The 26,928-nt window shown below is 40.8% G+C and overlaps 2 protein-coding genes across 3 annotated transcripts in view; both read right to left on the bottom strand.

Moving 5' to 3' along the window:
- Positions 1 to 25,639, bottom strand: part of LOC127578923 (collagen alpha-3(VI) chain-like) — an 86,804-nt gene extending 61,165 nt beyond the window's left edge. The window contains exons 1-8 of one of the 2 annotated variants that reach the window (XM_052031502.1): positions 25,209 to 25,639; positions 23,137 to 23,796; positions 20,580 to 21,188; positions 19,065 to 19,787; positions 14,430 to 15,014; positions 11,178 to 11,795; positions 5,334 to 5,951; positions 419 to 1,030 (exon numbers count right to left, since the gene is read on the bottom strand). In XM_052031502.1, coding sequence (XP_051887462.1) covers positions 419 to 1,030; positions 5,334 to 5,951; positions 11,178 to 11,795; positions 14,430 to 15,014; positions 19,065 to 19,787; positions 20,580 to 21,188; positions 23,137 to 23,796; positions 25,209 to 25,566 — 4,783 coding nt within the window. In that variant the 5' untranslated portion in view covers positions 25,567 to 25,639. The remainder of the gene's footprint in view (positions 1 to 418; positions 1,031 to 5,333; positions 5,952 to 11,177; positions 11,796 to 14,429; positions 15,015 to 19,064; positions 19,788 to 20,579; positions 21,189 to 23,136; positions 23,797 to 25,208) is intronic. The other variant, XM_052031509.1, reaches the window with a different exon arrangement.
- LOC127586534 (collagen alpha-3(VI) chain-like) overlaps positions 25,601 to 26,928 on the bottom strand; it is a 31,919-nt gene continuing 30,591 nt past the window's right edge. The window contains exons 5-6 of the mRNA XM_052044892.1: positions 25,663 to 25,796; positions 25,601 to 25,606 (exon numbers count right to left, since the gene is read on the bottom strand). Coding sequence (XP_051900852.1) covers positions 25,601 to 25,606; positions 25,663 to 25,796 — 140 coding nt within the window. The remainder of the gene's footprint in view (positions 25,607 to 25,662; positions 25,797 to 26,928) is intronic.

Raw genomic sequence — 26,928 nt, 5'->3', positions numbered from 1 at the left:
AACATAACATGCCCACAACTTCGTAACCCATATGTCTTTGGAATATGGGAGGAAACCGGAGCACCTGGAGGAAACCCACGCAGCCACTTGTACTCACTTCATGGGAATGGTTACCTGAATCACATGCTTCCTGTTTTTATGTCCTAAACCCATGTTACAGTTTTGGCTTAAACTTTAGGGTTGCTGCTTGATATTACTTCACTGTACATTGAAAAGTAACACAAGTTAGTTTACAGTCTCATGATGGGCACATCCTCTTCCCAAGGCTCCCTACACAAGGGTGTGGACATAGGGATCATGAACCTAATTTGCTTGTTGGAACCCATCCTGTGAAAGTTTTGATCCAATGCTAAATTTCATAAAAGGTATTCATAGGTGTAATGGCACTGTGCATAACACAACAAATGAACTGAGGTACCTGGTCTGACAGGAACAGTTGGCTGGCGAGTGGGTTCTCGTGTAACAGGCAGCGTTGACAATGACATCATCACCTGCTCCTGTATGTTGGGCAGAGAGCGGAAGTCCTCTATATTGAGGCCCAAACTGGGATCACTTGCGGTTTCTTTCACTTGTGCTGGGTCTACGTCCCTGGTTCCTACAGCAAAGACTGTAACAGCTGCTCGCTTCAGCGCATCTGCAGATTGCTTAACGTAATCTCTGGATCTTCCAGCCATGATGAGCACCAGTATCTGAGGAACTCCTATGTCTTTCCTGCTTCCTGAGGATCTGGTGAAGTGATTTGTAAGGACGTAGTCCAGAGCTGCCCCGGTATTAAGTGGCATCCCACCCCTCTGTCTGAGCCCTTCCACGTGAGACATAATTTCATCTTCCGAAGAATATGTGTTCAGATAGAACTCAGTCTCTGCATAATTGCTGTACTGTACCAGACCTATTTGAACTCCGTCACTTCCAATGTCAAGGTTCTCTATTATCAGTGTGAGGAACTCTTGGGCAAAAGCAAAATCTGTGTCCCTGACATTATCCGATGCATCAATAAGAAATACAATGTCTCTCTTGATTGTTCCTTCTGCTGGAAGTGAAAAAAAATATAGTATCACAGTTATTTAACTGCTTACAATAGTTAGCCACGTCAGTGCAGAAGATTTGTTTAATAACTTGTTTCATATATTCATTAAATAAATAGCAAAAAACAGACTATTCTGGCCAATTGTGTACTGGCGTTTCCCAAGTCCCCTATTATCTTGACATCTTAACACATCACCTGCTCTGTCAACTCAATTCCTATTGAACTCCTGACTCCCTCACGGTTTTGGAATTCTACCTGACCTGATGAGAATGGTTGGCTGGTGTGTGGTTAGCTGGTGTATTGTTGTCTTGCCTCAGGTACTCTAGGCACCTCCTCTGGCTCCATTATCATCTGTTCAGTCACAGCCAGAGAATCATTCATAGTGGCTTCCCTTTGCCCACTTGGTCATTACATTTGTGTCCCCTGAAGATGCATTTTTAGCCCTCTCCTGCTTCTTATCTAATTGTTAATTCTCGGTAAATTCAACCAAATTCACAGTGTTCGTTTCGTCATTTAAGCTTTGATTAACTGGCAGTGAATACAGGTCTGCAGGCATAGAGTTAATAGGTGAATGGGCTTGGTGCATGGATTGCTATCAGCCAGGGTAGGGAGTTTAAAAGAGCTGTTGTGAAGAGTAAATGTTACGGGTACAGGGCTCCTCCTGGGAGCTGGGTGCTAGCGCTGCACTCTGTAGGCCAGGATCTGCTCGGCCACACCTGCTTTAAGCATCACCGGACAGGCCTCCCTTCCTAGCGAAGGCTTGCCCCTCCACAAGTGGCCAGTGACATCTACAGCCAGGGGCATTGAAGTACAGGTGCCAGCTTGCCCATGGGCAAAGTTGAAAATCTGTTTGGCTCCAGATGACTTAGATGAAGACCTTAATGGGGCAAGCTAAAGGACAAGACTGATGGGCTGGCACAATGAAATGCCTGATGCATTAGGAGAGCTGTCAGGAAGCCTGTATTCATTGTCAAGGAGTCTGGGGCCTATGGTACAGGCCTTTGTGCAGACTTTTGAGGCAGTCCTTTCCAGCATGGGAATGGTGGCCGACTGCATGGCCACAGTTGTGGAGCCAGTCATGACGCTGTGTCTGATGGCCAGTGTCGCAACTTCCATTACAGGCTGCAACCCACCCAAGCACTACACTGAAAACTCAGACTGCTGTAATGCAAGGCCAGCCGGCTGCCATGCAAGCTCAGATAGTGGCTATCAGATTTCAGAGTGGTTTAACACTGCAGTCCACAAATCTATCCTCAGATAGATGATTGGGATTGCTGAGGTGTTACCCCAGTGAGGTGGCAATGGCACCACGGAGCATAAACCTGCCAACATCTCTCAAGAAGTCAGTAGATTTTCTCCCACCACTGACACTTCAATCACCTTCAGCCAGCCACCGCAGACAAGCGGCCACGCATGCCAAGATGCTGCAACCATTCAAAGCCCAGAGCTGCTTGAGGTTGTGTTCCCAGGTCATCTTCAGCCTCCTCCATTGAGAGCCAACAGTTCTGTACCAGTCATGCTGCAGCCACAGGGGGAACATGGGACAGGGACTCGAGGAGGGCTGAAGGTACAAAGCGGACAGGCACTGAGGGTATATGCAAGTTTATTAATTTGCTTTTGTGTGCAAATTGGCATGATTTAATTTATAAAATTCTTTCTTTCTTTCTTTTTCAATCTTTTTATTAGTTTTCAAATTAATACAGATTAATATATAGCATCAATGTTTGTACATGTAATACAAAGAGATCTGGATAACAATCATGGCATAGATAATCATAAAGAACAATAAGATATAAAAAATCTGTAGATCCCACGATCTCTTAGTAAATGAATATAATACAAAAGAAAGGAAAGAAAAAGATGTATTATATAAATTAAAAAAAGAAAGAGAAAAAATAACCCCAAATCAATAAGAAAAATAATAAACAATATAAACTAAACTAAACAGAAAAATTTCAAAAAAAAAACAATCAAAAAAGAAAAAAGACTGGACTAAAATTTCTCATTAGAAACAGAGCAATATTATGTCATCAAAATTCATTTGGTACATTTATTTTGGGGTGATTTTATTCTTGCTTAGTGGCCATGCAGATATTTCATCAATTAAATGGTAAGGAACTTCTGATGAATGGGGAATTGGATCACTGTCATCGCTGACATATGAACATATGAGTTCTTAAATGGCCTGGTTAGAAGAGATCACAGCTAGTTACCTCCTTTTTACATTTTGTCTTCCTTCTCCTTTGCTTCTGCTTCTCACCTGCACACTGCACACGATGGTAATACCAGTCCTCTCATGATTTTCAGATGTTGTATTGGGTAGCAGGCTACAGCAGTCTTGAAACCTAATCAGCATAGTACTGGAGGGATGTTCTCGTAAAATTCAGATAATGGAAGTGTTGTTCCAACACACTGCATTACATGTCATGCAGCAGCATAACTTTCACTGTGACATGTAGTGATGGACATACAGTTAGTGGTTCCCTTTACCATGGGGAGAACTCTCAATGGTAAAGAATACGACAAACTGTGTAGACATTAATTGATTAGACAACATCAGTGGCATCCCTTATGTGTCAGTAGACAGTAATAAGAAGGACACTTTGACATGTTTCTAGTATTTCTGCTCTACCCGGGAAGGAGCCAAATGCATAGAAGTTCACCACTTTATTCAACTTAACAGCCACTGACAATGTGGTCGTTGGCCTGCTCTGAGGTTTGCCTTGCTGATTTTAGCGAGGACATCATTATCAAAACACACACGTTCCATGGACTGCTCTTCACTGAGTTTTAAGAAGAAGAATTACTCCCTATAGCCCTGTGTGAATGGGGGCTCCTGCTGGAAATCCTCCGCCACATCGTCATTGTCCCTCTTCAAACACAGCTTTTCTTGTCCTGCTTGCCCCTCTGCTTATTCTTCCAGTCATGTCATATGCCAAGGGGAATGCATGCCAACACTGGCCCACGTTTGGGAGCAACTGATCTATCCTTGGAGTCAGGAAAAATTGTCCTTCAGCAATTGATGTATCATACCCTGGGATTAGAGCCACTTGAAACAATTATATTTGTAGAACTGAACCATGAGGCAGTAAAATCAAACAGAGCTAACCTACAGTATGAGTGGCTGATGATCCTACTAAATGGTACTGGTGTTGTTGCTAGATTGGGTGTAGGTTTGTGATGGGGGTTCAGTCCTGAGTCTGAATAGCAGCAGTGCTGAGTGTTAATATTGGTATTGGTTTATTGTTGTAACTTGTACGAGGTACAGTGAAAAACTTGGCTTGCATACCGATCATACAGGTCAATTCATTACATAATGCAGTTACATTGAGTTAGTACAGAGTGCATTGAGGTAGTACAGGTAAAAACAATAACAGAATACAGAGTAAATTGTCACAGCTACGGAGAAAGTGCAGTGCAGGTAGACGATAAGGTGCAAGGTCACAACAAGATAGATCGTGAGGTCAGAGTCCATCTCATTGTATAAGAGAACCGTTCAATAGTCTTCTCACAGTGGGATAGAAGCTGTCCTTAAGCCTGGTGGTATGTGCACTGGCACCAAATATAATTGATGCACACTAAGTGGTGTAATGATCTGCAGATTCTTCAATTTTTGATCTTGCATCTACTTTGAAGTGATGAAGAATTATATGTTATCTTCTGCAAATGATTTTAACACAATTTTAAGAATGATTTGCGTCCAGTAAGTCCTTGTTTGAATGGACATTATAGGTGTTGTGGGTATCCACACCAAGGATGTTGGGAGGAGATACATTGTTCATTCGAACTTTGGTTGTAATAGATTAAATTATTTTGCCTTGATCTTTCTCTGGATAAGTAATCTAAGAGGAGGAGGATGATGATGTGGCGATATAGAGATAATTAGGAAGAGCACTAAATGTTTCCAGCTGGGGGTGTAATACCACCAGCTCAGGACTAATGGATCAATTACCAAGTTGCCTCTGTAGTAATAGTGAGGATATAACAGTAGGGATTCAGTTGTTCATGCTGATCTAAAAATAGTAACTAGAGCATATCTTTGAAATTTTTAATAATCGTGCAAAGGAATAATTCTGCACTGGGACCATCAATTGCCACACGTTGCTGATTAGCTTGTGAAAATCAAAAAAATTTGCAGATACTGGAAATCTAAAACAAAAACAGAAAATGCAGGAAATACTCTGAAGAAAAATTCTCCTTTCCATACGAGAAATACTAGAATTTTTAATCCAGTGCAAGTTCTTGTGTAAAGCCCCATCACTGTAGTATTAAGTCTGCAACTAACACAGCAAATGAACTGAAGTACCTGGTCTGACAGGAACAGTTGGCTGGCGAGTGGGTTCTCGTGTAGCAGGCAGCGTTGACAATGATATCATCACCTGCTCCTGTATGTTGGGCAGAGAGCGGAAGTCCTCTATATTGAGGCCCAGACTGGGATCACTTGCGGTTTCTTTCACTTGTGCTGGGTCTACGTCCCTGGTTCCCACAGCATAGACTGTAACAGCCGCTCGCTTCAGCGCATCTGCAGATTGCTTAACGTAATCTCTGGATCTTCCAGCCATGATGAGCACCAGTATCTGATGAACTCCTTTGTCTTTCCTGCTTCCCGAGGATCTGGTGAAGTGATTTGTAAGGACGTAGTCCAGAGCTGCCCCGGTGTTTAGTGGCATCCCACCCCTCTGTCTGAGCCCTTCCATGTGAGACATAATTTCATCTTCCGAAGAATATGTGTTCAGATAGAACTCAGTCTCTGCATAATTGCTGTACTGTACCAGACCTATTTGAACTCTGTCACTTCCAATGTCAACATTCTTTATTATCCGTGTGAGAAACTCACGGAGCTGAAGAAAATCTGTGTCCCTGACATTATCCGAAGCATCAATAAGGAATACAATGTCTTTCTTGCCTTCTACTTTTGGCAGAACTGGAAAGTAAAACCCAATGTTATTCACAGTAGATGCAATAGCTATAATAATAACACAAGGAAATCTCTAAGCAGTGAAGAGAAGTGTCTCTGTAATTTGTTGTAGCATTTGTGCTTATATTTAAACCTTAAAGTACCTTCTTAATCAGGAACCAATTCAACATTTAAATATTTACTCACTTTCTACTTAATTTTTCCACTTTTACCGCTATGGATTTGACTTATTCTGTTCTCAAGGAGATTTGGCTTACAGGAGAGAAAGAATTCCATTTTCATAATGGAACAAGGGAGATTCACAAGATTGTTGCTAGAGATGGAGAATTTTACTTCCGAGAAGAGGTCGGCTAGGTTGATGTTTTCTTCTTTGGAACACAGGAGAATGAAAACAGATATAATGGTGATGTTTGTAATTATATGTGAGTCACAGGCAGGGTGAGAGGAAAACCCTGCCCCTTAGCAGGCAAGTCAAAGATGAGTTGATATAGATTGAAGGTGCTTGATAGAAGAATGAGAGAGGAATCAAGGAAATTATTTTCACCCAAATGGTGGTAAGAATCTAGAACTCATAAGGGTTTTGGAACCAGAAACAAAAGAGACCTCAGAGAGCACTTGACATGCCATGACCTACAAGCTACAGATCAAGAGCTAAAATGTCAGATTATGCTAAACAATTCTTTTTGGGTGGCCTGGACATGATGGGTTAGTGGCCTCCTTCTTTGCTGTAAACCTCTACGAGTCAATGATGATGTGAGACATCAATTCATTGTTGCTGTGTCACAGTCATAGATTTCAGAGATTATACTGCACTGAGAGTATATGTTAACCCAGACCCCCCACACAGTTGGGCTATATTGATTCTCCCAGCTAATACATATGGCGATGGGAATTTACAAGTTCAAAACCAAGTGTTCAGTTACTGTTACATTATCAGTGGTTGGAAATAGAAGCAGGAAATAGAAAATAAACTCAGAGATACATTGTCTAAATAAAAGCATTCCATACAAAATTGCTCTGGCTATCTGGTTAAATGATGCTCTGACTCTATTCTGTTTCTCATACCCCATAAGATTATTTCTAAAATCTAAATATTTATGTAGAACTTCTGTTGCTGCAAAGTAGTTGGCTGCCTGTCCCGGACTGGACCATGCTCTTGGCTCCAGGCGCAATCTTCTGCTGTGAACCTGGCATTGCCCAAAGCAGCATGGGGGGACTGTCTCATAGAACAGCTTTGACAACTGGTGAGGCCCAAGCCCCCAGACCCATGGACTGTCAAAGCCATCAGCATGATTGGGGTCAATTTGACATTCACCAACATTCAGTGACATTTGGGACAATGTTTTCTTAAAAAAAAATTGTTTAAAAAATTTAAATGAAAAAATTCACATCCATACCAAAAAATGAATTTAAATTATTAAAACTAAGAAATAAATAAAATGAGCAGATCTAATTACCTTACTCACAGAAATGATGTATCCTGTTCATTTTACTGGAGGAGCCTGAGACCAGAAAAGCTTATACTGCTCCATTGGACTCCATAATTAATTCACCAGAGCAGCTCAGGGATTGGAGGATGGAGCTGGGGGCAAGGCATACTGAGTGCAGGATGTCCTTGCCTACTCAGGCTGATGTCAGCACTGGAAAGTGGGACTTCCGTGGGGTACCAAGATTAGTTCTAGCATTAGTGTTGGCCTTGAATGGAATAGCTGTCCAATATGTATCTGAGTTAGGCACTCATTAGCCCATAGTTATCCTCCTGTTAATTGGGATGCCCAGGAAGATTAAAGACTACCAATTACATAGGCAGAAATTCCCAGCTACAAAGTCTGTTGGATGCAAATTTTTTTTCATCAAGTTAATAATATATTAAGGAAGGTAAAAATAAATATCAAGTAATATCCACTCATGGTCCATGATAAATCCTTCTTGCTATTCTATAATTGTCAAGATTTTTAGTTATTTTATCCTCTCGTTTTACATTGCATTGTCTTTTTAAAAGAACATTCAGGATTTGGCAACCATTTTAAAACAGCTAAACTTGAAATGATATTGCTCTACTAATGATTTCACATTTAAATGTGAGAACCAGCTGCATAACATGTGGTGTATTATAAGTTTAAAAGCTCCAAAGAGAAGGCAGTTTAGAAGGACGAATGGGAAATAGAAGAAGTACCATCTGTGAAGAAAATGGGATCAGCAATTGATTATAAAAGCACCAGGTGAGAAAGCAGTTAAAGAAGAAATATGTCTTCTGGAGATGAAGATTTCAAGAATGAAGGTACGATACAGAGATATAATGAACTGTTTTGAGGGGGGAAGTTGAAAGAAACAAGAATACCATATTAAGAAAAAAATAATAGTGCAATCCCTCCATGTCCCAGCCTCTCCCTATCAGTGTAATTTCCTTTAGTCCTATAACTCTCTGAGAAATCTGCCACTCTCTACTTTGACCTTCCCTGAATTCAGTTCCTGTACAATTATTAGGTTCCATTGGCAACTGTGTATTCTGCTGCAAAGCTTCGAACTCTAAGTTCATCTTTATCACTCTTTCCTAATTCACTTTTTAATACTTGGATCTCGGTTGGTCAACTGCTCTGATAATTTCTCACAAAGCTTGGTGCAAAATCTGGGAGACAAAAGAGACTGAAGATGCTGTAATCTGGAGCAAAAAAACAAACAGCTGGAGGAATTCAGGGCATCAGGAGCATCTGTGGAGGGAAAGGAATTATCAAAGCTTTGGGTCAAGACCCTACATCAGGACTGAGGGAGAGTGAAGGTAGCTGGTGTAAGGAGGAGGGGTGAGGCAGGAGTTGGGAGGTGATAGGTGGATCCTATGTTAATCCCATTTTGTATTCTCCCCACATTCTCATCAACTCCCCCAAGATTCTACCACTCACCTACATACAATGGGTAATTTACATTGGCAAATTAGCCCACCAACCTGCATGTCTTTGGGATGTGGGAGGAAACCAGAACACCCAAAGGAAACCGACATGGTCACTGGGAGAATGTGCAAATTCCACACAGACACCAGAAGTCAGGATTGAAGCTGGGTCACTGGCACTGTGAGGGAGCAGCTCTACTAGCTCTGCCACTGGGCAAACCACTTGGCTCCATGCTCATCACAACCTTGATCCAAACATGGACCAAGGAGCTGAATTCCAGAGATGAGGTGAAAGCATTTGACCGAGTGGGTACTCAACAGCCCCAGATAATTTGAAGTCATTAGGCATCAGAGGGGAAACGCTCCAAAGGTTGGAATCATGACTGACACAAAGGAAGATGGTTGTAGTTGTTGGAGGTCAATCATCCCAGCCCAAGACACTACAACAGGAGCTCCTCAGGGTGGTTTCAAAAGGCCTACCATCTTTAACCAATCAATCTACTCTCAATTGTCAGCAAAGTGAGGGAAGGTGTCGTTGACAGTGCTACCAGGTAGCACTTACTTTCCATTAACTTGTTTACCAATGTCAAATTTGGGTTTTACCAGGAGCAGAGAGTTATAGACTGATACAGCATGGAAACAGGCTATTTGGCCCAACAGGTCTGTGCCACCCATCAACCACACATTTACACTAACTCTATGTATTAATTATACTAATCATTAGCGATTCTCCTTCCATCATAGGTTGCTGATAATTGCAAAGTATTTAATTTCATTCACAACTACTTAGCTAATGAAGCAGTCCATGCCTGTATGCAGTAAGACCAAGTTAAAATTCAGGTATGGGATGACAAGTGGCAAGTAACCAACGTGCCACAGAAGTGCAAGGAAATCACCATCTCTAACATGAGTCTAACCACTTATCCTCAATATTCAACAGCAATAGCATTGCAAGTCCCACTCCATCAACATCCATGGAGTCAATTGACCGGAAACTCAACTGGACCAAACACATACCATGACTACAAGGCAGGACAGAGACTGGGTATCCTGTGGGAAGTCACTCACTTATTGACACCTGAAATCCTTTCCACCATTTGCAAGCCACAGCTCAGGAGGATGATGGAATACTCTCCATTTGTCTGGATGACTGCAGCTCCCAAAAAAATGTTTGACACCCAAAACTGCCCGCTTTATTGGAACTCCACCCATTACCCTAAATATTTATTCCTTCTGCCACCAGAGCACCATAGCTACAGTGTTTACTATCAACAAAATTCATTGCCTTTATTGTCACCCAGGCTACTCCATCAACACCTCCTAAATCTATGACCCCTACCACCAAGAAGGACAAAGCCAGCAGGAGCATGGGAACACCACTGCTGCAGACCTCCTCGAAGTCATGTATCAACTGACTTCAGAATATATTGCCATTACTTCTCTGTTGCTGGTTCCAGTTCCTGGAACCCCCTCCCCAACAGTATTGTGGAAATACCTTCACCAGAAGGACTACAGTTGTTCAAGTGAAAATATGAGCAAAATTAATAGAAAGTTGCAGTTCTGGTGAAAGATCATCAACATGAAACATCAGCTCACTTTCTCTCGCCTTAGCTGATGCCTGATTTGCTGAGGTGTTACAGCATTTCGTGTTTGTATATTTTATACTGTACTTGAGTGGTTGTGGAAAGAACAACATAGTTTCCAAATTTTTCAAAATTTAAACTCTGCGTATAGTCTCCTTCAGGCATTTACAACTCTTTTAGTGGATTCCAAGATGTTTTACAGCCAATTAAATAGTTTGGAATGGTCATACCCGTTCTAAAGCAATAATGTGGAACAAATTATTGTTTAGATGACAATGAAATGCTGAACTATTTTGACTATATAAATCAACTCCCTGTGATAACAAAGGCTTAATGCATCATAACTGCTCAAAAACTGAGCGGCTCCTTATGGTCTGAAGTTTCTCTTGTGTACGTACACCAGTTTGTATTATGCTTCGCGTGCCAGCTAATGTAGCAACAGTGTAAGAAATGAACTGTAATTTCAAGAGGTCATAAACAATTGAAGAGCTAAACTGTTAATTTAGGACAAGCACAGAAACAATAGAAGGAGCAACAGTAACAATGGATAAGAATGGCAGTGCAGAAGATCCATACAAACAGTAGAGAAACCAAATAGGTTATGTAACACAGTTCTGCAAGTCTGTTGTGCATTTTTTCTGCATGTGGCCAATCTGTTATATATTATAATCCATAAAGTAGTTTAATGTGAATAAACTTTATATGTATTAATAATTACAGCCAAAGCAATGATAAGCTAAAACAGAGAACTTCAATAAATACCTTGTTTAATGATAATAATAGGCTGCTCGGTAGTCAGTTGTGGAGTAGGCAGTGTTGATAATCGTGTCAACACCTGCTCCTGTATCTTCAGCAGGGACTGAAATTCCTTTACAGTGAGTACCGTATTGGGGTCACTTGCAATCTCCCTTAGCTGTACTATATCTGCTTTCCTGGCTCCAAAGACAAAGGTTATTATGGCAGCTTTCCTCAGGGCATCTGTTGGTGATTTGATATCATCCATAGACCTTGAACCAGTAAGTAGCACCAGTATTTGAGGGACACCTTCTTCTTTCCTACTTCCTGCGGATTTGGTAAAGTGATTTGCGCGAACGTAGTCCAGTGCTGCCCCAGTGTTTGCCATCCTGCCACCTTTTACCTTGAGTCCTTTCAAGTAATTCACAAGTTCTGTTTTTGTTGAGTAACTGTTCAGGTAGCATTCTGTTTTTACACCATCACTGTACTGTGCCAAACCTACTTGCACTCTGTCTCTTCCAATGTCCAATTTATCAATTAATTGAATGATGAATTTACGGATGTAAACAAAGTTAACATTCCCAGTGGTAGCAGAGCCATCAACAAGGAACACAATGTCTCTCCTGTCCACTTCCTGTGGTACAACTGGAAAATTGAAAGGATTGTAATTCACAGCAGATCATATGTTGTCAGACATGAAACACAGAAAGTGGAACCTTTTACCCAAATTCCCACAATTCCTTGCAACATCAAACTAGTTTAATGAGTCCACATACTTCAAGCTGGGTTTGGATCATTTAAAATATTAATATTATTTAATTAGTTAAACTCAGTAAGAAATTGTTGTATAAATGTGCATGTGGTTGTGCATAGGGCCTGACCAAGTGTATCCTAAGTGTCTTGTGGGAAACAAGCGGAGAAATTATTGGGGCCCTGGCAGAAATGTTTGTATCTTCGTTATCATGGGTGAGGTAGTGGAGGACTGGAGAGTGGCAATTGTTGTGCATTTATTTAAGAAGGTCTGCAAGAACAAGCCAGGAGACTACAAGCTGCTGAGCCGAACATCAGTAGTGAGAAAGTTACTGGAGGGGATTCTGAGAGACAGGATCTATCTGCATTTGGAAAAGCAAGGACTGATTTACACGCGAATGATAGAAAAATAGGGGGCTGTGTGGGAGGGAAGGGTTAGATAGATCTTAGAGCAGGATAAAATGGCAGCACAACATTGTGGGCTGAAGGGCCTGTACTGTGCTGTAGTGTTCTATGATTAGGAATAGCCAGCATGGCTTTGCGAATAGTAAGTAGTGCCTCACAAACTTGATAGAATTTTTTGAAGAGGTGATCAAGAGGGTTGATGAGGACAGGGCAGTAGACATTGTCTACATGGACTTTAGCAAGGTCTTTGACTAGGTCCCACATGGTAGGTTGGTCGGGAAGGTTAGATCACATGGGATCCAGGGTGAGCTAGCCCAATGGATACCAAATTGGCTCGTTGGCAGGAGTTAGAGGGTGGTAGTGGAGAGTTGTTTTTCAGATTGGAGGCCTGTGACCAGTGGTGTGCTGCAGGAATCGGTGCTGGGTCCCCTGCTGTTTGTCATATATCTCAACAATTTGGATGAGAATGTCGCTGGCATGGTCAGTAGGTTTGCAGATGACACCAAAATTGGTGGTGTAGTGGACAATGAGGAAGGTTACAAAAGAATCTAGATCAACTGGGAAAGTGGGCAAGGGAATAACAGATGGAATTTAACTCAGACAAGTGAGAAGTGATGCATTTTGGGAAGTTAAACCAGCCGAGGGCATACACAGTGAATGACATGGCCCTGGGGAATGTTCTAGAACAGAGAAACTTAAGGGTACAAGTACATTGTTCCCTGAAAGTGGCAACACTGGTAGACAGGGTTTTGATAAGGCAGACAGTCTATTTCCCAGGGTAGAAATGTCAAATACTGGAGGACCAAGGTTTAAGGTGAGGGAGGGGAAGTTTAAAGGAAATTTACAAGGCAGGTTTTTTACACGGAGCATGTAACAGTGGATCCAGCAACAATGGATCAGATCAAAGCTCTGCAGTCTTGCCACATCTATTGGTGAATGGTAACAGACGATTAAAATGCTGATGGAAGGAGATAGCTCCAAGAGTATCTCCATTATCGATGGAGGTAGAGCACAGCAAGTGAGTGCAAAGGGAGTTACACAGAGAGTGGTAGGTGCCTGGAACGTGCTGCCAGGGGAGGTGGTGGAAGCAGACACGATGGTAATATTTAAGAGGCATTTAGACAAACACATGAACGGGCAGGGAATACAGACCATGTTCAGGTAGATGGGATTAGTTTGGATTGGCATCATGGTTGGCATAGACATCATGGGCCGAAGGGCCTGTTCTGTGCTGTACTGTTCTATGTCCTCAGAAGAGGTATGGCACGCTTGCCTTCATCAGTTGGGACATTGAGTACAAGAGTCGGGACGTTATGTTACAAGACATTGGTGGGACCACGCTTGAAGTATGGTGTGCAGTTCTGGTCACCCAGCTATAGGAAGGATGTGATTAAAGCTAGAGAGGGTGCAGAAAAGATTCACGATGATGTTGCCGGGGCTTGAGGGCTTGAGTTATAAGGAGAGGCTGGATAGGCTGGTTTCCGCTTTCCCTGAAGTGAAAGAAGCCGAGGGGTGACCTTATGGATGTTTATAAAATCATGAGGGGCATAGATAAGGTGGATGTCTTTTTCCTGGTACAGAAGTCCAAAACAAGAGGGCAAAGGTTTAAGGTGAGAAGGGAAAAATTTAAAGGGGGCCTGAAGGGCAAGTTTATTTACACGGTGGGACATTTGGACAGGTGCATGGATAGGGAAGGTTCAGAGAGATATGGGCCAAATGCAGGCAAATGGGACTAGCTCAGGTTGACACCTTGGTGGGCATGGAAAAGTAGGCCAAAGGGCCTGTTTCCATACTATATAACTCTACGACTCTATGATTCTGGTTGCTAAAGTTAAAAGTTGGAAATTTCTATGAATCATACAACTGATGTTCCATCCTAACTCTCATGTGCAGGATTCCACAAAAGGAGTGTCAGAAATGACCTCACATATCTACACAAGCAACCTGTTCTTTTCATGGACGGAAATTTATCTTTTTAATAAGTAAAATGCTCAGAACTCAATATGTTGATGGTAGGACTGATGGAAAAGATTTTCTTTTCCAATGTGTAATTTCAAAACTTACTTTACTTATGTCTCCGGGTCTTGTGCTCACTGTGAAAGTAAACCTGTCAAAGATCGTTACCTTCAGTGGGAGGAATTGATTCTTCAATCACAAACACTGCTCCGACTTTAGACAAAAGCTGTAGTTGAACAGTCGGCAATTCCTTAAAGTCTCCCAGGATTAAAGCGGAGTCTGGGTCGGAAGTGATCTGTTGCAGCTCCGATGTGTCTGCACGGTTGGCTCCAACAGCAATGGGCACAATACCAGCCTGTCTCATTGCCTCTGCTGCTGGCCCAACATCGTCACTGGATTTCCCGGCAGTGATGAGCACCAGGATTTGTGCGGCTCCGGCATCCCTTCTGCTGCCTGCAGCTGGGACGAAGACGTTCCTTGTGACAAAGTCCAGTGCTGCACCCGTGTTGAGGGGTTTTCCTGTTTTCAGTTTTAATTTTCGTATTGCATTCAAAGCTTCATCTTTTCTTGAATGAACATTGAGGCCAAATTCAAGTCTTGGGTTAGAGCTATATTGTACCACAGCAACTTGATCTGTGTCAGGTCCAACATCAATCTCCTGGATTAGTCTCAATAGAAATTCACGGACTTGTTGAAATGATCTCCCCATGCCGGGAGAGCCGTCAATTAGGAACACAATATCGCTCTTCCTGGCTGAAGAAATTCAGAATGAAATCAATAGAGTTAAATATAATGTAAATACTTGGATAAAAGTGTAAAACAACAAGAACGTTGAGTAAAACAATAAGAATCCACATCTGCTATACTTTCAATTTCAGTGCCTTTCCCAAGTATCGCATGTTCAAAATCCTGCTGTTTACCAGTAACCATAAACTGTAAATACTTTGGTAAAAATGTAAAACTGGAAATTCAGAATATGAAATGAAAACACTAGAAATACTCATCCATGCAGGTGGTATCTGTGGAGAGGCAGAGCCAATGATATAAAACATTAATTCTGTTTCTCCCTCCATTGATATTGCCGTATCTGCTGAGTATTTCCAGCATTTTCTTTTATTATTTTGAGTGAAAATGTATAACAAGTGAATGATAACAAAAGCAATTATAAAAAAATTAAACTTTACTGGTATTAAAATGCACAGTGCTGTTTTAAGAGCACATTCTTCTACTTTAAACGCCTCTAATACTAATATTAGTGGATGAGCAGTGCAGTTTTAACACTGATGTTAATATATTTAATATAAAGTGGTTAATGTCACTATTAGTACATGGACCAGAGAAATATCCTAATTATATCTGCTCATATCGCAGTACTGTGTTACAGGGATCATTTTAAAAGTGCAGTGGCATATCAGTTACATAACTGCATTAACAATCCTGAAATAATTACCCAGAGGCACAAGCTCAAATTGTCAATTTCAATTCAATTAACCAAGTATAATTAAAATCAATAGCCAATACCAGTGAAAACAAGCATGAAATCGCTGGATTGTCCAAACGGTTGGCTAATGTCCTGTGGGAAATAAGTCTGCTCTCTTTGCATAGTTTGGTTCTGTATGGGACTTGGTTCCCATAACAATGGAGCTAACCTTTAATCGCTCTATAACGTGGCCTTGCATGCTATTCATTTGTCTCAAACTTCCACACAATCTCTAATAATGGTACAGACCAGCATTGGCCTACTTACTGGACACAAAAAAATACCCACAACCAGCCCAGTCAATCTTGCCAAGTCCTCCTCACTATCATTTGGAGATTGGAGTCTGTACCGGGAGACCTGTTCCACTGACCAGCACCAGTTTAATATGGTCATGGTCACAGAATCATGACTCTCAGTCAATGACTCACACCTATTTATCACCAGTGTGTTCCATTGACAGGACAGACCCACCAGACATGGTGGAACAGGGGCATATATGCAGTAGGAAGTGGCATTGGGAATTAAGAACATGGCTTCTAAACCCCAGGAAATCTTACAGAAATGAAGTTTCCTACTATTCTTCATGAAGAACACCGCCTGGAAGGTGTACTAGATGTAGCAAGTGCATGGGTTAAACTTGGTGGGCCAATATTGTACTCCACCATAAGCTATTGCATTGTGGCCTGGCCTATCCATTGCATTTGCAATACTATTGAGCCAAAGGACAACCTTGGTCACTGAGGTTAAAAATAGCCCAGTGTCCCTAAAAGTCCAGTAATATTGCAGCATGGCACATCACACATCCTAAACAGAGGAAGCAAAATGCTATAGACCAAGCTGAGCAATCCAGCAGCAATGGATCAGATCAAAGCTCTGCAATAAAGTGAAGTGTAGCTGTGACACTTTACTCTGTATTGTTATTGTTTTTACCTGTACTACTTCAATGCTCTCTGTACTAACTCAATGTAACTGCACTGTGCAGTGAATTGACCCGTAAGATTGGTACGCAGGACAAGTTTTTCACTGTACCTTGGTACAAGTGACAATAATAAACCAATACCAATACCAATCCTGCTACATCTATTGGTGAATGGTGGCAGACAATTAAGATGCTAATGGAAGGAGAAAGCTCCAAGAATATTTCCACCCTCAGTGCATAGCAAGTAAGTGCAAAGAGAGATACACAGAGAGTGGCAGTGCCTGGAATGCGCTGCCAGAGTTGTTGGTGGAAGCAGACATGGTAGTGGTGCTTAAGAGGCATTTAGGCAGGCACATGCTCATGAAGAGAATGGAGGGATATGGATCTTGTGTAGGCAGATGGGATTAGTTTCATTTGGCATCATGGTTGGCACAGACATCATGGGCTGAAGGGCCTGTTCCTGTGCTCTACTGTTCTATGCAAGAGACAAGGCTGAAGCATTTGTACCATCCCTTGCCAGAAGTGCCAGAAGAAGACTAGTTTCAGTGGGTCTCTTCCACTTAGCCCCACTGAAACTAGTCTTCAGCCAATCTGATTCATTCTGTCAAAAAAAATCAACAAATGTCTGAGAGCACTCGTTACAGTGAATGCTATGAACCTAGACAGCACTGCAATTGTGGTGCTGAATATTTGTATTCCAGAACCGGCTGCACATCTTGCTAAGTTATTCCAGCACAGTAACAAAACTGGCATTGATGTGTGAATGTTAAAGTCAATAGGAATCAGAGGAATAGCCTCTCCACTGACTGAGAGTTTAGTCACATTGAACAAAAAGAAAAATGTTTATGGAGCACAATGACCTCAGCCCCAGGACATTGCTACATAAGAATGAGAACGTACCCTGGACCAGACCTGCAACAACTGTTTCATCTATAAAATTATTTCCAATATAATGTCAGAAATGAGGATGTTCATTAGTGATTGGATCATGTTTAGTTCATTTCATAGCTCCACAGCTAATAAAGCATTTCTGTGCCCTCAATACTTCATCAATATTTAAGCTTGAGGTGAAAAATGGCAAGTAATATTTGAGTCGCACAAATGCCAGACAATAGTTATCTGCAAGAAGGAGAATCACTTGATATGTTTAATTTTCAACTCCAGTAGCTTTGCTGAGAACTCCATGATCAAAATCCTACTGTTTATCATTGACTGGAAACTTAAATGGACCAGGTACATAAATACTGTGGCCCAAGAGCAGATCAAAACCTGAGTTTATCATGTCAGTAAGATCCGGACTACTGAAACGTTTTTCACATTCTATAAAGCACTAGTCAGGAGTGTGATGGAATATCCTCCACTAGCCCAGGTGAGTGTGCCTCCTACAACAATCAAGAAAGCTCATCAGCATTCAGGCCAAAGCAGCCTGCCTTATTTAGAACACCATCTATCACCCTTCCGTAGTCAGAACATAATGGCTGCAATGTGCACCATCTACAAAATTTAGAGCAGTTTTCAACTTCATCTCAAGGTTTCAACTTCATCTCATATGACTTTTGCTGCTTGGAAAGACTTGGACAGCTAGAGCACTACGAAACTGTCTTTTTTTGTGTAACTTTGTTGTCAATAGAGTATTTGTTATAATATGGGTAATTGGGGGTTAATTTTAAAATTGAATCCAAGTGTTAGATTTATAAATTTTCACTAAAGTGTAATTGAATCTTGGGGGGTATTTAACATCAATTTACAAAGCTATTTTTCACAGTAATAAATAGTGTGCCATTCATGGATAGGAATACATTGTAATAACATTCCCATGCTGCATTTAGCCCAGCCTTTTCAACTTATGAATTTTAACTCAACAAAATATTTTCTAGCAATGCAACTCTTTGATAAATCAAAGAATGACTGTTGTTTGAACAGTAGTTCTAACCACATTTAAGACGAATGAGCAAAACTGTTTTACTTTGGAAATAGTGGCATAAAACACATGTTTAGTTATGGCAATATGAATTTAGGCCATGAATTAGTGTTAAGTGGAAGGCAAATGTATCCAGTTCATGACCAGGTACATTATCCTATGTGTCTGAGGATTACTTGCATCTCTGAAATTCTTTGCCGGGGGTGGGAGTGTATCACAAATCTCTACTAATGTCCTAAACAAGTTTATTTTAGAAAGGATCTATAAACATTGGGGAAGTGCTGGAGCCAGAAGCACCTGTAATCTATATCATGATGAGTGAACACAAGGAGGATGGTTATGCAAATAAATCCCTTAAATCCCCAATATTGCAAGGTATATTTGACAGACAATGAAGCAATTGACAAGAATGTAATTAATGTTCATAAATATGCTAACGATTCAAGTATTGGACAGGAGAGTAAATAAATACAATGCTGGTACCTTCTGCAGTGATAAGAGGTTCCTCCTCGGGTTTTGCTGTTGTTTCTTCAATAACTGCTGTTGGTTCTTCAATAACTGCTGTTGGTTCTTCAATAACTGCTGTTGGTTCTTCAATAACTGCTGTTGGTTCTTCAATAATTACTGTTGGAACACTCAGCATTGTCAGTGGCATTATCAGTTGATTCACGACATCTGGCAAAAAGTGGAATTCCTTCACATTGAAGATCAAACTTGGGTCAATTGCCATCTCTTCCAACTGGGCTGGGTCTGCATTCTTAACACCGATAGCGAAGGTCATGACAGCGGCTCGCTTCAGTGCATCCGCTGCCTCCTCCACATCATCGCTGGACCTTCCACCAGTGATGAGCAGTAAAAACTGGGGAACGTTCTCCTTTATTCGACTTCCTGCAGAACTAGTAAAGTAGTATTTAATGGCAAAGTCCAGCGCAGAGCCAGTGTTGGCCGTTGCCCCACCTCTCAGACTGAGGCTTTTGACATGAGACAGAAGTTCAGCTTCTGATGAGTAAGTGTTCAGGTGGAACTCATCTTCTGTGTCATCGCTGTACTGTGCCAGACCCACTCGCACCTTGTCATGTCCAATGGCCAGATGCTGAATTATTCTTATGATAAAATCACGGACATAAGGCAAATTAGCATTTCCAATATTGTCTGATCCATCAATAAGGAACACAATGTCTCTCTCGCTCATTTCCATTTGTACAACTAGAAAAAAAATGGACATTAGGTCATTAAAAATCCTAAGATTTAAATACAAAATCTCCTAAATTCTGAAACAAATGGAGACAATTCCCAGTTATTCTCTATTTGCTTTTTGGTTCGCCGGGTGAGACCTACAATAAACCCACATATTTGTATGTACCCAATTAAGCTATGTGCTTAATATGAGAAACTTTTCTCCAGGTACACAAAAAGCAACTACCTCAGACTTCTGACTTTCCTGATCACTGAACACTGGGCATTAAAATTAATAATTTATTGCATACTATTTCTGGCATCAATATCAAAAAAAGTCCTGGTCAGAATAATACTTCCCAAATGGCAGTATGGTATTTCCATGTTTCAGGTTATTTAATCTTGGTTTTGCTTTTTTAAAGAAAAATGGGATCTTGTGGGAAAGGTAGTAGTGAGAATAGATTGAAAAGTAGGCAAACCCAGTGATGAAATAGGGACAGAGCTAAGTTGCTAAAATTCTATATCTCATTTCTACCCCTAAATTGCAGTAAATCGCATGTTTTAATGCATTTATTGACACTTGCATCAGCACAGTAGTCACAGTGTTCTAAGTCAGAGGTAGCCCTACAAACCGCTGCAAAGGCTTTGAGCTCTAACATGCTAACATCTCCAGCTATGGAGTTATGTATTCAATAGAAATTGGAGAAGAGCAATCTATGTTTGATGTTCCCACCTGCAATATAAATAATATTACTTTCTTTCATATACTCTTACACAAGTTTGAATAAACCAAATTAATCACACCATGTCAAAGACTATTACCTTCTTGGGTCGGAAGAATTGGTTCCTCAGTCACAAACACTGGTTGAACTTTAGACAGCAGCTGTTGAGAGAGAGTTGACAATTGTTCAAAGTTTACCAGGTTGAAAACAGAATCTGGATCAGAAGTGATCTGCTGCAGCTCCGATGTGTCTGCATTCTTAGCTCCAATAGCAATGAGCACAATACCAGCCTGTCTCATTGCCTCTGCTGCTGGCCCAACATTGTCGCTGGATTTCCCGGCAGTGATGAGCACCAGGATTTGTGCGGCTCTGGCATCTCTTCTGCTGCCTGCAGCTGGGATGAAGATGTTCCTTGTGACAAAGTCCAGTGCTGCACCCGTGTTGAGGGGTTTTCCCTTTTTAAATCGCAGTTTTTTTACTGCATTCAAAAGCTCGTCTCTTGTTGAATGAGCATTGAGGCCAAATTCAAGTTTTGGATTAGAACTATATTGAACAACAGCAATGTGATCTGTGTCAGGTCCAACATCAAACTCCTGGACTATTTTCATCAGAAATTCACGGACATGAGGAAATGACCTCCCCATTCCAGGAGTACCATCAACAAGGAACACAATATCTCTCATATTGGATTTTCTCTCCTTCCTGGGAACTGAGCATAAACATAATTAAATTAGACCATATGCAGTTCTGGTTATCAAATTACAGAAAGGATGTGATTTACAAGCATGTTGCCAGAACTAGAAATTTTTAGCTCAATTGTTTACTCTGGAGCTGTTTCCTTTGGAATAGATGTACTGAGGTGAGATTTTATTGAAGTATGTAAATTGTTAGGGGGACCTAGATGGAGTAAAAAGGAGAGACCTAATTTCCTTGCCAGAGGGATCAAAAACCAGGGGTCATGAATTTAAAGTAATTACTAGAAGGATTAGAGGGGAGAAGAGGAAAAATGTTTTCACCCAAAGGACTGGAGAGGCCTGAAGAGGGTGATAGAGGCAGAATTCCTCAGCGTGTAAAAAGAATTGGGATGCTTACTTGAAGAGCCATAATTTACAGAGCCACAGCCACGTGCTGGAACGTGGGGTTAGGTCAGATAACCCTATTCTTTAGCACAAATATTTTGTGCTAAATGACCTCTATAAGAGGAAACCAAAGCAGCAAGAGGAAATCCACACAGTTATGCAGAGAATGTGCAAACTCCACACGGATGGCACCCAAGGCCATGATTGAACCCAAGTCACTGGAGCTGTGAGGCAGTAACATTAAACGCTGCACCATCCCACCATCCAAAAATCTATAGATCTATGAAGTTGCGGTTGGCTAGCAAGGACTAACCTCTCCTAGGTAGCTTACTACACTCTGCATGTGAAGTATACATTCTATGCATGTATAGCTGACTCTCAGTCCTCAGCTATTGTGTGTCATAAAAGATTAGTCTGAAAATTTAATCCTAATTTCATGGACTCAGTGCTGAGAAGTAGACCTTTAGTGGCCTGTGGGGAGCACACTACCCCACAATCCATTATGAACAACCATCTAAGTAGCCGTTATTGAGAGATGGCCCCTCGAACATACCCATGTCCTGCATCTCCAACACTGTTTATAAAAGGAATGGCAATTAGCTGTGCACTGACAGAATGCAAAATCTGAAGGCACCAGGGAGCCATGCTCAACCTTGTCAGACTGAAAAATAATTATTATTCTGACACAAGCAACATGCAAGCTACATTTTTTTAAAATAAAAGTTAAAATGTATTGAGTAGAAAATATTCAGAAATTGTTGAAAAATAAGGCATAATTGTGTTTGAAAGATTTTCAGACACTTGCATTCTATTGAAGCAAGCCAATGGGATTTGAAAAATATTAACAAGACTCTATTAAGTAATATACTAAATCATAATCATGTATTTGAAACTTAATTGAAGGATCTATATACATCAAAATAATTTTTATGGGCACATTCCATATAATTTGAATGAAGTATTGTATAATTAGATAAAAATAGCAGACTAAATTTCATATTTCTCCAAGTTATACTTTATATTTCTCTAAGTTTAGGAAATAAGGAAAGTTTACTGAGTAACAGTGGGCTTGTAAAGAAGTAGAACATACAGATCTTGAGAAGTAGTGTTCCTGATGTTAAATTTCATCTGTGAGTAATGTTTAATGGATATGTTATGCATAATGTCAAAACACACGATGGTGCATGCAGTCCTTTCATAACTTTTGTGGTCTGAGATCCAAGCTGGTGGTCTTGACTTTGAAGCTCATTACCAGGCACACTACATAACTATATTCATCCCTCTGCTGCAAAGTACATTGACAGAGAAGAGCTACAAAATACAGGGGTAGGTCCCTGAGTCAAGAGTGTTGGAATGTGGATCCAGAAGTCCAGGGTGACAATCGGGAAGTAGGGAGGAGAAAGACAATCAACCAGAATAATGGAGGAAATCATGAACATGGATCATGCAGTCCTGCTGCATCTCCACTGCTATACTGTATTTTGACAGTCTCTGGAACATTTGGTAAATATAAAATTGTTTATAAATGCGCCAGTGAGCAGTAATAACTGAAAGAAGCACAGAACATAATTCAGGTACCTTCTGTAGTGGTGAGAGGTTCTTCCTCAGGACTTGCTGTTGGTTCTTCAATAGGTGCTGTTGGTTCTTCAATAACTACTGTTGGAACACTCAGCATTGTCAGTGGTGTTATCAGTTGATTCACGACATCTGGCAAAAAGTGGAATTCCTTCACATTGAAGATCAAACTTGGGTCAATTGCCATCTCTTCCAACTGGGCTGGGTCTGCATTCTTAACACCGATAGCGAAGGTCATGACAGCGGCCCGCTTCAGCGCATCTGCTGCCTCCTCCACATCATCGCTGGACCTTCCACCAGTGATGAGCAGCAAGAACTGGGGAATGTTCTCCTTTATTCGACTTCCCGCAGAACTAGTAAAATAGTATTTAATGGCAAAGTCCAGCGCAGAGCCAGTGTTGGCCGTTGCCCCACCTCTCAGTCCGAGGCTTCTGACGTGAGACAGCAGTTCAGCTTCTGATGAGTAAGTGTTTAGGTAGAATTCAGCATCTGTGTCATCGCTGTACTGTGCCAGACCCACTCGCACCTTGTTACGTCCAATGGCCAGATGCTGAATTATTCTTATGATAAAATCACGGACATGAGGTAAATTAGCGTCTCCCACATTGTCTGATCCATCAATAAGGAACACAATGTCTCTCTCGCTCATTTCCTTTGGTACAACTGGAAAAATAAAATGAACATCAGGTGGTACAAAATTCTGGAGATTAAATCATCTTTGTTCACCTTGCAAATTGTACAACAATTTCTAATTTTTATGCCAAATGGAGACTTCAGTCACCAGTTTTCTCTTTATTTCTCAAAGGGTTCCTACTCTGAATTAAGACCATTATTATAAAAGGAAAAATAACTCAAGTTTAAACCAGTCTTAAAGCAACTGGCTAGAAATTGGACCATTTGTATTGTAGGTGTGCTAAATTGGATCTGCACATAGTGATAACACCAAACCTCCCCAAAAAAATCACAAGATTGAGATATCTTTCCTTTAAGGGATCATTATAATGGTTTTCTTTCCTCTGAAAGTGTTCAACCAACCAGACCTATGCACTTCACAAATGGCAGCTACTTTCTCGACAGGCATGATTTGTGTACTAACCCCGAGGAAAGAGATCTCACTATGACAGCCTGAGGCTGCGACAGAGATGAAGACGAATGGGCAGGGATTGGGAAGAGATCACGAAAGATAGGGAGGAGGGGTAAATGTAGAGGGTTGTGGGCGTGGAGCAGGCCAGATCACATCATATGGCCACAACTAACCTCAAACCCCCACGATCAGCAATAGCCAGAAGTAAACAGAGTCCTGGGGGTGTCACAGTATATTGTGTACGGGTTGCTTTATGTGTGATGCACTTTTCAATTTATGGTGAGTTATCTACAAAGGATGTAGGTCATGAGTTTTGATCCAATTTCTGTGGTTAAGTAATTAAAGCAAGCTGCACATATTGATGACACATTGCACAAAATACGACACAGAAATGAAATGCATATTTGGGTGAGTGACACCTGTAAAAACAAGTCTGATATCTCAATGGGTGGGGCTTCTACAGAAATGAGTACAAACAACTCAAACACTCTGGCGGCAGTGTTTTTTTATGGACACTGTGTACAGAAAACAAATGCAAATGGATCCAGTTTCTAGGAGATCGTGACAAAAGACAACTTGAATTCTGTGGGTGAATGAAATGTACAATATTCAGAAAGGACTGTTCAGATCCACAGCATTAAACTATAAGGGAAAGCTTAAGATGAAGATGCATGGCATTTGTAAAAGAGCACAACTTGCTCAAACCCATGACAATCCAAAACACTGGACTTTGTGCTTCTAGCCAATTGCAACAGTCTTATACCATCAGGAACACCGCTCAGTTTTAACAAATTATAGAACAATGTTTTATTATAAATTAAAAACAAAGAAGGCCATTGGTGGAATAACTGCAAAAATAGAAAATGTTTCATGCATTTTATTTCTTTTCATTGCTGGAAGCGAAAAGAATTTTATTTCTTATGATGAATTTAGAATTTCAGTGAAATTTTTGTTCCATGTTATCTTTCTTAAATTTATCAAAGTCGTATACCTTCACTGATAATTATTATTGGTTCCTCTATCACATGCACTGGCTGAGCTTTAGACAGCAGCTGTTGTTGAATGGTTGGTAATTCCTGGAAGGTATTTAATTTGAAAACAGAATCTGGATCGGAAGTGATCTGTTGTAGCTCTGATCTGACTGCATTCTTGGCTCCAACAACAATTGGCACAATACCAGCCTGTCTCATTGCCTCTGCTGCCGGCCCAACATTGTTCCTGGATTTCCCGGCAGTGATGAGCACCAGGATTTGTGCAGCACCGGCATCCCTTCTGCTGCCTGCAGCTGGGATGAAGACGTTTTTTGTGACAAAGTCCAATGCCGCAGCTGTGTTGAGGGGTCTTCCCATCTTCGGTGCCAGTTTTTTTATGGTACTCAAAACCTCATTTCTAGTTGAAAAAGAATTGAGGTAAAATTCAACTTTTGAGTTAGAACCATACTGCACCAAAGCAAGATGATCTTCATCAGGTCCAATATCAAACTCTGGAATTATCTTCAGAAGAAATTCACAGACTTGAGAGAAAGATCTTCCCATAAAAGCAGTACCATCAATTAGGAAGACAATATCTCTCTTCTTGGCTGTGGACATGGAAACATTGATGTATAGGTTAAGGCATTTTACATAACATAGTGTTAGTGAAAATCTTATACAGGATGATAAAACATACCTTGCATTATCACTGTATATGGTGCTCTATTCCACTTCCTTCTTAATATTTCACACACCTCTTGACATTATATTAAAATACTATTTTTCACGATATCTATCAGATGCTATACTGAGAAATTTACAAATGGTGTGTCATTACTAGAGGTGAGTTTTCAAACTAATTTCACAGAGGTTCCAACTAACCAAAGTGCACAATTTTATCCCATCTGCCTCAGCTGAAACTAATGTCAGTGTATAAATAAGAAAAATGAAAGATTGACATTTATCTAGAACCATTCACATCCCTTTCCAGGATACACCATAGTGTTTTAGAGCCAATCACAAGTTTTTAAAGTGAAGTCAGAGTTGTAAGAAATGTGGCAGGTAATTTGCACAGAGTAAGCACCAGCAGACAATAATATAGTAATGTATTGAAAATCTGTCTTACAAATGTTGAACAAGGGTAACTATTGGGCAGGGCACCAGATATAACCTCCTTGCTTTTACTTGGGTTCTTTAATATCTCATCAGAAGTTCAAGATCTTCAAAGATCTCTAAGGGGGCTTGACAGAGTAGATGTTAAGATGCTTTTCACAAGCAGAAGAGTCACAAACGAAAGGACATATCTACAAAATAAGGGGCTGGCCATTTAAAACTTGGGTGCATAGAAACTTCTTCTCTCAGAAGATAGTGAATCTTTGGAATTCTCTGCTCCTGACGGTGGTGAAAGCCAGATCATCAGATATGTTTAAAGTAGAGGAAGATAAGTATTTGAGAGATTGAGGAATTGAGGATTATGGGGAACTGGCACAGAGGAGAAGTTGAGGTCAACACAGACCATCCATGATCATATTGAAAGGCAGGGCAGTCTTGAGCTCCTATTTTCTTTCATTCATGCGTTTCTTGTGTTCTTGTATTCACATATTTTAATAAAAGCAAAGCTGTACTCCCTCATTATTGCACAGAAACTTCAAACTAGATTTCTGTCCTCCAATCACTGCAGTGGGCCTTGAACTCAGAACTTTTTAACTGAGCCACCATTGATAGTGCCAGCTAGCTCTC

Source organism: Pristis pectinata, chromosome 1 (genome assembly GCF_009764475.1).
Source record: "Pristis pectinata isolate sPriPec2 chromosome 1, sPriPec2.1.pri, whole genome shotgun sequence".
Classification (NCBI taxonomy): domain Eukaryota; kingdom Metazoa; phylum Chordata; class Chondrichthyes; order Rhinopristiformes; family Pristidae; genus Pristis; species Pristis pectinata.
This window is presented reverse-complemented; position numbering and strand designations above follow the sequence as displayed.